General features: G+C 39.1%; 1 protein-coding gene across 4 annotated transcripts in view; it reads left to right on the top strand.

Moving 5' to 3' along the window:
• The window catches only part of LOC125458790 (pre-mRNA 3'-end-processing factor FIP1-like), a 55269-nt gene that overhangs the window by 17301 nt on the left and 25433 nt on the right, over positions 1-12535 (top strand). For all 4 annotated transcript variants that reach the window (XM_048544461.2, XM_048544460.2, XM_048544462.2 and 1 more), the window contains exons 4-5: positions 2482-2582; positions 8922-8977. In XM_048544461.2, the coding sequence (XP_048400418.1) occupies positions 2482-2582; positions 8922-8977 (157 nt within the window). The remainder of the gene's footprint in view (positions 1-2481; positions 2583-8921; positions 8978-12535) is intronic.

The following is a 12535-nucleotide window of genomic DNA, read 5'->3' as shown; positions in this document are numbered from 1 at the left end:
TGAAAAATTAGACTGAAAGGGGTGATCTGTATGTGGTATGTTATTGTGCTGATTACTTTTGGACAATTGTAAAATGATAAATTGTAGTGTTTAAACTAAGTAAATCTGACCCTGATTTGCCCAATATATTTGCTGTCTATGAAATAAAGCAGCTTAATTACTTGTGTCAAACTTTGCTTGATCTACCTTCAGAATGTTTAAAGATACATGACAGATACAGATGTCCACTTCAGGACACAAAGGGATACAGTATATTAAACTCCCATGTTATTTCATTATTCATGTTAATGTACGACAGTGAAATCGTTCTCTTAGGAATGTTTTCTGTTCTGCTGAATAGAAATCCAATAGAATCAGCAAAGATTTAATAGTTGACCTGTCTGTGAAGGGAGAAACAATGGACAGAATTTAATGGAGACATAGCGGTTGGTGCTGGGAGCAGAGTCTGCATGGTGGATACCCTGTCACTTTTCATATTGCCACAGTTATTAAGTTCGGGGTGAAGGTTCAAACACTGCCTTCTTGTCCACAGTCCAGCTGAGGTCACTAAGTGCCACTTTAGAACCCTATTCCATTGCCTTGGTAATCCCCTTCAGTCTCAAGGTTGGGTGGCGAGGTAGAACCTGTGACTTTGGGTGTTCTGAGTCCAAAGAAGTGATCTGCTAATGGAAACCATGGACCTTCACAATTGACCAACAGCCCTCTACAGTTGACAACAATATCCCACGCTGGGACCTCCCTCTCCCTGATGATCTTGCCCATTCACCTTTATTCAAAGAGCTTCAGCTCCAAACCTTTTAATATACTCCACTACAGTAGCAATAATGGCCATAGTTCCTGATGGTAATGAGGGCATTGGAGAGCTGCAGGTTCCAGTGTGGGTAACCTATATTGCACTAGGACCTTGGTAGAAAATTGCACCTTGTAGAACTGGAACCCAGACAGGCTGGTTAATTGGGATTTATTCTTAATACGCCTCCTGGAAAAGGCTGTGAGAACTGGTAGATTGGCACACCATTACAGCCATTGAATTTCGCCAGTTCTTAAAGAGAAAAGAGGAAAAATAAAAGTGTGAGGAGGTGGAGGAATTTCCACTTATTTCCCTAGAGTGATGGGTTAAGATTGAGGATATATTAATGTTCCCTAGCCAAGGACCTAGTGTGCACTAAATCATATAGACCTGAAAGATATTGGACCGTTTCTATTTTTGGGCGAAGTAAGATAATCTCAACTAGGGTAGCAGTATCCACAGCAGGCAAGAGTAGACGGCAACATTATCAGCAGTGATCTTATTTGTGACTGCTGTCCAGTGATCTTTTTGAAAAACGCAATGCTCTGGGTGAGGTCTAGATTGGCTGGGTTTTCTGGTGAAAAAACCCTTTAAAATAAAGATTTGAATTTCTGGATTACTATGATTGGCAAGATATCTTTGAGATATAACCCCATCTCACCTAGTCTGCCAAATGATGGCAGCTGAATGTGGGTATTGTTGGCTAGCCCAGCACTTATTGGTAGGCATTGCTAAGATCTGGAATCGAATGGATGTACTTGATTAAAGACCATTATAAAGCAGATGACAACTACTAAGTCATTAGGCTAGTTTTTATTTATTCCAGACTTTTAAAAAAAAAGTTGAAGTTGCACTATCTGCTATAGTGAGCCCATATCCTCCTTAACAGCCTAGGGTTCTAGATTACTACTCTAGTGACAACACCATTACACCACCACCTCCTCCATAACCTAAGCCAGCTAAGAACTGGTTTGAAATAGCACTTCTTTTTTTCAGGAGAGTTCATTCCTCAAAGATATCTTATCCCATCAGTCAGAATTATTTGTTAAATCTGTGTACTAAAGCACTTCATCACCTTCTTCCCAACCTTCTTAAGTCTTTCAAACTAACTATACTTTAGCTGCTCCTTTAGCATGGAGAGAAAATTATTTCCAGTTGGCCAAAAACAATCTGGCGTACAGTGGCAGTGGTGTGCACTATCTGCAAGATGCACTGTAACAACTCACCAAGACTCCTTTGCCTTCACCTTCCAAACCCATAAACTCTCCCATCTAAGAGGACAAAGACAGCAGGATGGTAACACAAGCAGCACTAAGATCCCTTCTAACACCAACCTAACGTGGGACGTATTGAACGTTCCTGCTGTGTTGCCATATCAGTATCCAGGAATGCCCTCCCTAACAGTTCTCTGTGTATACTTTCACCCCAAGGACTGCAGTGCTTCAAGAAGGCACCTCAGTACCATTTTTTTTTCCAAGGAGAATGACAAATGCTGGCCTTGCCAGCAACGTCCACATTAGATGAATGAATAAAAAGATATGGCACATCTGCTTCTTGTATATTGAACTCATGGCTTATAAGAAGAGATTGAACCAAAATGTTGTCATACTGACTTAATAGCAAAATGGCACTTTAATGAATTTATTAGTGTGTTGATTGATTGAAAAGGATTGAACATACGTATATTTTAGGCTTCACAAAATGGTGATGAGGATGACAGTGACAGCGACAGTGATGACGATGATGTGAAAGTCACCATTGGCAACATTAAGACTGGTGCACCTCAGTATATGTAAGTGAACTTGTGTGTTATTAAATCTATTTATTACTGAAACAAAATAAACTGGATGCTGGAAAACTGAAACAAAAGCAGCAATTTCTGCTTTTGTCTGTTTATCAAGTTGCTTTATTCTATTGAACTTTGTAGAATAAGACAAGTAACACTTACTTGGACTACATACTTCTTGACCTCATTTTGAGTCTTGGCCCAAACACAAATAAAGGAATTGAACTCGAAGATGAAGTGAGAATGACTGCCCTTGACATCAAGGTTACATTTGACCAAGATCGGTACAGTGGGACAAGTGGCAAGTACCATTTGTGCCACACTAGTACCAAGGAGTAACCATTTCCAATGAGAGAGAATCTAGCCATCACCCTTTGACATTCAATGGCATCACCATCACTGAATTCCCCACACTCAACATCCTGAGAGTTGGCATAAACCAGACACTGAACAGGAGTAGCTGTATGAAATGTGGCTACAAGAGCAGGTTAATGTCTAGGAAATCTGCAGTAGGACCTCACTTCCTAACTTCCCAGAGCATGTCTACCATGAGCAAGGCAAAGGTCTGATGAAATAACTCTGAACTTGCCTGGACGAATGCATCTTCAACAATACTCAGAAGCTTGTCACCATTTAGAACAAAGCAGTCCGCTTGAATTACGCTACATCCACAAGAATTCACTGTCTCCATGACTGATATGTTGTGGTGGCAGAGTGTACCGTCTGCCAGATGCATTGTAGGAATTCACTAAGACTCTTTAGGAAACATCTTCCAAACACGTGACCACTAGCATCCAGAACAACAAGGGAAGCAGGTACATGGGAACACCACCTGCAAGTCTCCTCCTGTCCCCCCACACCCCACCAAGCCACTCAATATCCTGACTTGGAAATATCTTGCTATTCCTTCCAGTTGTTGGGTCACAATCCTGGAACTCTCTCCCTACCAAAACTGTTGGTGTACCTACACCATAAAAACTGCAGCAATTCATGATGGTAGCTCACTGCCACCTTGTCGAGAGAAATGGAGATAGGTGGTAATTTTTGGCTCAGCCAGGAAAAGTCATATCCCATACATTTTTTTTAATGAACAAGAAACTGACTTTTTTTCAATTAACCTAACTGCTAGATCCCTCAAATCCATTTAGTCTTCAGTACAACATGGCAATACAGATTTCTGTTGCTTGCCCTACTGAAATTTCCTGTTAACCTATTCCTTAAGTCTGTTACTCCTCAGAAAAATAAATGAAATGCTAACTTCCTTTCTTGCTATTGACATTAACTAGAAGGGGTACCAGGGCTTTCACTCAGTACCAGTGGAGGAAAGGCAATATATTTCTAAGTAAGAATGCTGTGTGTGGCTTGGAGGAGAAATTTCAAGTTTTGCTATTTCCATGTATCTGCTGCCCTGGTGTTTTTAGATAGTAATGGTTGTGCGTTTGGAACGTGCTGTCCTAAGGAGGCTTGATGAATTTCTGTATGCATCTAGTTAAGTGGTATGCACTGCTGCAACTGAAAATCCTTGCGGCAAGGAGTGAAGTTTGTTGATATGGTACCAGTCAAGTGGGCTGCTTTGCCCTGGATACTGCCAAGCTTCTTGAGTATTGTTAGAGCTGCACTTGTTCAGGCAAATGAGGTGCATTCCCCTCGACTCCTGTCCTGTAGATGGTGGGCAGGCTTTGGAAAGTCAAGAGGTGAGTTTCTTGCTGCTGGATTCCTAGCTTCTAATCTGCTCTGGTACCCAAAGTTTTCATGACTAGCCCAGCTTAGTTTTTGGTTAGTAGTAATTCCCAGGAAGTTGACAGTGGATGATTCAGCAATTATAATAGCAATAAACATCAAATGGCAATGCTTAGATTCTCTCTCATTGGAGATTGTAATTGCTTGACACTTCTATGACAGGAGCGTTACTTGCCCTTTTCCGGCCCGTCCCTTGATTTCAGTCAGATCTCGCTGCATATGGACATAGCTTATTTTGAGTCATAGAGTCATACAGCACGGAAACAGACCTCTTGCTCCAATTCATACTTGCTGACCAATTTTCCCAACTAAAGTAGTCCCACTTGCCTGCATTTGGCCCATATCCCTCTAAACCTTTCTTGTTCATGTACTTATCCAAATGGCTTCTAAATGTAACTGTATCTGCCACTACCACTTCCTCAGGCAGTTCATTCCAAATGTGAACCACCATCTGTGTGAAATTGTTGCCTATCAGGTCCTTTTTAAATCTTTCTCCTCTCACCTTAAAAATGTGCCCCATAGTTCTGAAATACCCCACCCTAGGAAAACGACCTTTGCCGTTCACCTTATATAAACCTCTATACGGTCACCCCTCAATATCCTACACTCCAGTGAATGCAGTTCCAATGGATCCTCAGCTTTCTGACCCACTGACAGCAATCTGTGAACATTGGTAACTGTACGCCATCCACATTAACACTCAACACTGAAAGTGTGGTGTGGATCTTGCAGCTGCCCCTGGACTGCAGGCTTAATTAAGATTTATCATAGTTTTTTTTCAAACAGTTATTACAGTCATTATATTTCACTACTAAATGATTTTTATTAATTCAGTTTCATCAGCATACCAAAAAGCCACAGAAACAAAAAAAAACTTTTTTTTAAAACAAGCTTTTAACCGTCTATAGTGAACTGCTGAGGTTCTTTTATTCTAAATTTAGAAGTTATAAAAGTCTGTCTGTGTTTTAGAGAGCTTTTTCATGTTGCAAAGGCTTTTGGAGGGTTTTCTTCTACATTGCAAAGTTTTTTTTGAAAAACTGAACAGTTAGCTTTTAAATAAGGAGTTATATTTTCGGGGAATCCTAAATGTAGTTGGCTCTAGAGAAGACTATATTTTTGAGGAATTTATTGAAAAGTTTTTTTTTTAAATTCTGTTAATCAGCTAAGTGGTTGATTCTATTTAAGTTTTTTATGTTTAAATATATATATATATATAGATTTTTAACGTTTTTCCATTTTAACATTATTTTATATAGGTAATGAAAGGTAGTTCATTTTATATAAAAAGTGATACTGAAACTTTTTTCTTAGGCTTATTGTCATTAAAGACAAATATAAGGTACAGAGTGAGATGGCTAGTAGATTTAGATAAGGTATTGCCCAGCAGGATCTGTCAGGTAGGTGGACGACTGTAAGGTAAGAAGCTAATTCAAAAGTGTCTGGTGGCTATTCCTCTTATCAAATAAATATTCAGTTTTTGGAACTGTGGAAGGGGATAGTCTGTTCTAGGAAAATGGAAAGGCCAGTCAGTTATTGGACACTTGGAATGATTCTTATGTTCGGCAGCGTTTAACAAGATTTAATAGAATTATTGGTAGAGGAGCCTCACCTGTTAGCAGCCCAGGCAGGAGATTCTGTGACAGAGAGTGTAAATTGAGGATGATTTGTTGCTTTCCTGCTGCCATGATTAAGGACGTCTCCAGACATTTGAAGCATATTGTTGAAGGTGAGATTGAGAAACCAGAAATTATTGTACACGTTGGTCGAATTACATTTTTAAGGAAAAGATTAAAGCAGCCCAGTGTGAGTTTAAGAGGTTAGGTAGAAGATTTTAAATAATTGAATCTTGAAGTAGTAACATCTGGTTTACTCCCAATCCCAAGCTCGAACGAGGGAAGGAACCAAAGGCTAAAGAAGATATATCGATGGCTGAAGAGGTGGTGTATTGTTCAGGGATTTAGGTTTTTGGACAATTAGAATGTATTTTGGGATAAAAAAAGACCTGTTCAAAAAGGCCTAACCTAAACTGGAAAGAGACCAATATCTTAGCGGGGAGATTTGCTCATTCCATTAAGGGAGACTTTATTCTGATAGAGAGGGAAGGGTGGGGAAATTCTGAGAAGCAGTGTAAACGGAAGGATTGATGGAGAAGGTTCTGAATGTGAGGAGAGCATGTCAAGTAGAACAGAAAGACCAGAGAGAGTCAGAGTATGTAGTAACTCTGAAGAACTAAATTGCATTTATTCCTCTATAAGGGGTCTTGCAGGTCAGGCTGATGAACTCAGGGAACGTTTAAGAACATGGGATTGGGACATTATAGCTATGACAGGAACTTGGCTTAGAGATGGATAAGACTGGTAACTCAGTGTTCCAGATTATAGATACTGAAGGATTGATAGACAAGGAGGCAAGAAAGAAGGTTTGGGGGTGGGGGAGGTTGTTGTTTTTGATTAAGGAATACATTACTACAACTAAAGATATTTCTGAAAAATTGCCCAGTGAAAATATTTGGCTGGAAATTACAAGAAAGAAAGGAAAGATCGCTTTGATGGAATTGTACTATAGGCTCCCTAATGGTAAAAGGGAAATTGAGAAACACACAACATCTCAAACGTGTAAGTATAATAACGTAATAATGGGGAGTTCTTAATTTTCCAAACCTTGACTGGTGCTGCTATATTGGTAAAGGTTTAGATAGTGAGGAATTTGTTAAACGTGTTCCAGAAAGTTTTCTTCATCAATATACGTATGCCCTTACTAGAGAAGGAGCAAAACTAGATGTTCTTTTGGGCAGTAAGGCAAGGCAGGAGACTAAAGTAAACGTCGGGGAACAGTTTGGCTCTAGCAATCATAATTCTATTTGTTTCAAAATGGTTATGGAAAAGGATCAGCCTTCCATAAAAGTTGTAGTTTTTGATTGGAGTAAAGCAAATTTTAATGGTATAAGACAAGAACTTTCAAAAGTTGATTGGAGGTGGACTGCTCGCAGGTCGAACGACATCTGACAAGTGGGAGACGATCAAGTGTGTGATGACAAGAGTTCAGAGGCATTTTATTCCTGTTAGAGTGAAGGATAAGGCTGGCAAGATTAAGGAACAATAGATGAATAAAGGTATTGAGGTTGTAGTCAAGAATAAAAGAGAATCTTATTTTAGATATAAGCAACTTGTTTCATTTGAATCTCTTAATCAAAAAAGCGTGGGGCATTCTTAAAAGGAGAATCAGCGCGGCAAAGAGATCACATTGGCAGATAAGGTTAAAGGTAATCCAAAGAGATTCTTAAAAATACATTCAGAGCAAGAGAGTAACTAGGGAGAGGGTAGGACCTCTTAAAGACCAAGGACGTCATCTTTGTGTTGAGTATAGGAGGCATAGTTAGTAAGTTTTGGGATGACGCCAAAATTGGTGGCATAGTAGATAGTGAAGAAGGGATTTTGATCAAATGGGTTGACAGATAGGAGGCTGGAAGAAAGGAGCAGTCAACCTTATTACCCTCCTTCAGGACTGGATGTGTGGGTCGGGGAATCTGCCGATAAATGACATTGGAGAATTCAGTGTTGAGTCTAATTCAATTCTCATGTTTCTTTTGGTTCTCCAATTTCATATAAACTTCCCACACATCCCCCCCCCCCCCCCCCCCAAACTTCTAGCTACTAACCCTTCTGACCCTCCCTTCTAGGTACCAACGAGATTCATCCCTCACATTGAACAACCAGGTCGTACTTACCACCAGTATCCACCTATCACCACTATCCTGCCTCCATCCCTCTTTTCCCCCACCCCCATCTTTGTCTGCAGCTCCCCTTACCCCCATGTCCAGTCTTGAAGAAGGGTAATACTTGATACATTGACTGCTCCGTTTCTCAAGAAGCTGCCTGGCCACCTGTGCTCTTCCAGCCTCTTGTTTGTCTACCCTGGATTCCAGCATTTGTAGTTTCTTTTTCTCTTGATCAAATGAGTGAATGGGCTTAAAAATGGCAGTTGGAGTTCAATCTGGATAAATACGAGGTATTGCATTTTGGTACAACAGTTAATGTTAGGGCCTTGGGTAGCTTTGTAGAACAGATGGCCCTAGAGGTGCAGGTACATAATTCTTTTGAAGTTTGCGTCACATATAACAGGGTGGCTAGAAGGCATTAGGCATGCTTGCTTTTATTGCTCAGTTCTTTGAGTGGAGGATTTAGGAAGTTATGTTGAGATTGTACAGGGCATTGGTGATGCCTCTTCTGGAATACTGTGCGTGGTTCTGGTTGCTCATTTGTCGAAAGGATATTATCCTTCCTTATTACCCTGGCCTCACATTTTCAACATCACAAGGTCCACACTTCAAAAGCTGCTTCATTGCTTTAAAGCACAATGGAATGTTCTGCGTGATGGTACATCATTATTTCTACATAAAGCAGCACATCTCAACTATTCTGTTTTTTGAACTAAGAAAATTTGTTGCAAATTTTTACATGTAGCAAAAATTTTCTTAAATGCTGATAAGTAGACTGGTGTGATATAATGGACTGTTGGCTGGAACTTGTTAGTGGTGCAGTGTGTACATCATTTCTAAGTAAAAGCTAAAAATTGCTTTAATTTGTTGACCTTACATTTATACAGGGGGACTCCAATGAACTTGAATCTGAAGAGTGGACGGCCTTATGGCTCTTCTGCAGGTCAGTGAGGGGCCTGTACAGCAATGTTTCAGTGATAGTGAATTTTAGTTTGCACAAGGCAGCTCACTTCGTTGAAAATACAAGTAGTTGCTCAACCATTAGATAGCCTGAGATCAGTTTTACTGGCCTGTGGAAGACCATTGGATCATATAAGTTGGCCAGATGGAGGAGGCAAGTGAATTATCATGTCTGTGCTAATCGTTTGCTAAAGGAATTAAGAATCAGACTATAATTGCAATGCCGTATTTCTACCACTATCTATAAGTCTTCTACTCCTTAAACTATGCATCCCTTTAAAAGATACAGAATTTCCTTCCAAACTACTATTAAAGTCATATGAATTAGGTACAGGAGTCAGCCACTTCACCCCTTCAGCCTCATCTGCCTTTTGGTAAGATCACAGCTGATCTGATTTCTCCGCATTTCGGTCTATCCGGATAACCTTTCACCCCCTATACTTATCAAGAATCAATCTACTTTTACCTTAAACATGTTCAGAGTCTCTGCAGCTACTGTCTTTCAGAGATGAAAGTTAAAAAGACACTCAATGCTCATAAGAAAACCCACCCATTCCAGCTATTGACACAGCATGTTTTCTCCGAACTGCTTTCCACACATTTACATCTTTCAATAACTAAGGAGATTGATACTGTACACAGGGGCCCAGATGTGGTTTCACCAATGCCCAATGCGGCTGAAGCATAATCTTACTATATTTATGTGCAATGGATTTGGTTTCCTAATTAAACTTTAATTTGATAAACCTTGACCAGCACAGAAGTTAACCTGTTTCTATGTGATCTATCAAAATCCTTCATAATTCTGAAAACTTGTACTAAATTTCCGCTTAATCTTTTATATCTCCAGTTTTTCATATTGCTAGTTTTTTTTCACTCACATGTCCAACCCACTGCTCCGGATTTATTCCATACTTTCTGTAGGCTTTGAATTTTCTAAAGATTACCCAAAATGACACACTATACTCTCTAAAAGATTTGTTACCTTCTGCAAATATGTCATTACTTGACTTTATTTAGAATGTCCAAATTGATGGCCTCCTTATTGTTGTACCTATCTATATCTCTACTTCTAATGAATTATATGCCTGTTTCTCCTTAGCTTTGTCTGTCCACGACACTTTTCAGCATCTTTATATTGAATGTACGTTTCCAGTCCTTTTTCTTTACAAGGTTTCTATCCTATCATGGCAGCTGGTAGGGCCACAATTAATTCAGTTAATAAATTTGAAAGTGAAAGCAATCTCAGTAATTGTAACTGTGAAACTATCGTTGCCATAAAAAAATTCCATCAAGCTTTTGACATTGCGAAAATGAGAAAATAAGTCAAAGCTTTTTGTTTTACTTTGACTTCTTGTTGTCTTATAGCATTGTTTACGTTCTGTACTCCTAAGCAATTAATGTTCTTCAGGAAACATTTTGTGTAAAAGGAACTCTGCTGTCCCTGCCCAGTCTGGCCTACATGTGACACCAGACCCACAGCAATGTGATTGACTCTTCTGTGCCCTCATGTAAACCTCAGTTCAAGAGCAATTAGGGATAGTTAATAAATGTTGGCCCTGCCCACAACACCCACATCCCATAAAAGAGTGAAGAATTTCATTACATGTTCATGTTCTTAAAGTCTTATCTAACCCTCCTGGCTGTTGCTATTTGACAAATTCCCTTTTGTTAACTGAGATATGATAAAGCTTGTTGTTCGCAGATACTTGTTGAGTCTTGAGTTAACCAAGGTATGTTGTTATTTGAGCAATCAGTTAATGCACCACATGGCATTGTGCACATCCAGACAGAGTAGGAACGAGTTTGTACAGTCTCCAGTATTCCTTTTTAGGGTTGGTTTTCTTAAATAATTTTGATGCTCATTCATCAGTAGAACCTGCACAGAGATGAAGAGACGATAACAGTCAGAATTTTATTTTGGCCAGACAATATTGGAACTAACTTCAATCAGTTTTAATCTGTGGCTCCTTAATGCTTTGTTATCTATGCATATATGTTACTGTAGACGGAAAGTTAGTTTCAGAATAAAGGGGCACCAATTTAAGACTGAGATGAAGAGTCATTTCTTTTGAGAATTGTACATCTTTGGAATGCCTTACCACAGAGAGCTGTGGGGGCACAGTTCTTGCGTATATTTAGATTCTTGATCAGTAGGGGATTCCAGGATTATGAAGAAAATGCAGGGTAGTGGCTATGAGTGATAATTGAATCAGCTATGATCCTATTGAATGGTTGAGCAAGCTCGATGGCCTGCTTCAGTTCCTCTTTATTATGGTCTTATCAGCAAGATCAATTTATCCGTATCCTTTGAATGGTTTTGATGATGGCAACTTGACTGTCGAGTGTAGCTTTGTCTATGTAGCTTGCGGTTTAAAATTTAACCGTAATGAAATTGATAGATTGCCTTATGTAATACTTTAACGTTGATTTAAAGAAATCAAGTGCTTAAATGGGTTGATTCGTGCCGATATCCCATCAAAGTTATTAAAGCAGATAGAGAATTAATGTACTGCAGTGACAAACTGAGTTATTTCTGTTCCTTTAATGTACTCTCTGGCTGAAAGGCAATATCCTAAACCCATTTCGTCTAATAGGCTTAAGCCTGCGAGGTATGGCATCGCCAAACAGCTTTAATGTGTAAAATACCTAAAAGTTTCAGATGTTCATGTGATTGTTTTATTCTTCCGTGTAAAAGAGGTTAAACAAAACAGTTAATAGTAATAATATACCATTTTAATCTTTAATATCTCAAGAGTGTTTAATAGTTCTTTAGCCAATGTTGTGGTGCAGTCCTGTTTCTAGGGAAATGAGAATTAATTGAATTGGTTGATATAGGAGAATGCGAAATGAACTGAACTGAGTGCCTCAAAACTAAACTCAAAACCCTAGATAAAAGTGTAAATCCCACGTCATTTTTCTCTGAAAACCACTGGTCTCTCCTAAATTAACTAATCCTGACTGTATTGGAGTGAATCCACTGTAGTTGGCTTCCCTATCCCCAGATTAGAAGTAAGAATGAGAAATTGAGCTTGTGCTACCTAGCAGCCAGTGTAAATGAGTAATCAATACTCCTCACAACTGCATAACACAGCGCAGATTGTGCAGACTTGCCCTTGAGATAATAGTTACAGAAATGGAATATTAAAGAGACTAACCAGTGCGCTGGGAACTGCGCAAGTCAGTAGCATTCACCATAAAATGCAGAGTCTTACAAATATTGTTCTTTTAAAGCAAACATGTTGACAAGGATGAACTTACAATTATTATTGCAGAAGCTGAGTATCACTTTAATGGAATGCATTTTAATAAGGTTGTTTGAAAATTCATGCTGCAATATCTACTCCGTTTCTAATCAAATACTGAGGAAAGGTTTGTAAAACTGGGCAGCAACAAAGGAATTTAACAGATGTTCCTAAATAAGATGCTCAGATTTTTCCTCCATATATTCACTGATGATGTCAGAAATTCACTCAAATAAACGTTAGTTTTAAAAATAATTAGAAACTGCTTGAATGTGGGTGAATTTTCTCTCTTCACT

The sequence above is a fragment of the Stegostoma tigrinum genome, chromosome 15, assembly GCF_030684315.1.
Source record: "Stegostoma tigrinum isolate sSteTig4 chromosome 15, sSteTig4.hap1, whole genome shotgun sequence".
NCBI classification, from domain to species: Eukaryota; Metazoa; Chordata; class Chondrichthyes; order Orectolobiformes; family Stegostomatidae; genus Stegostoma; species Stegostoma tigrinum.
This window is presented reverse-complemented; position numbering and strand designations above follow the sequence as displayed.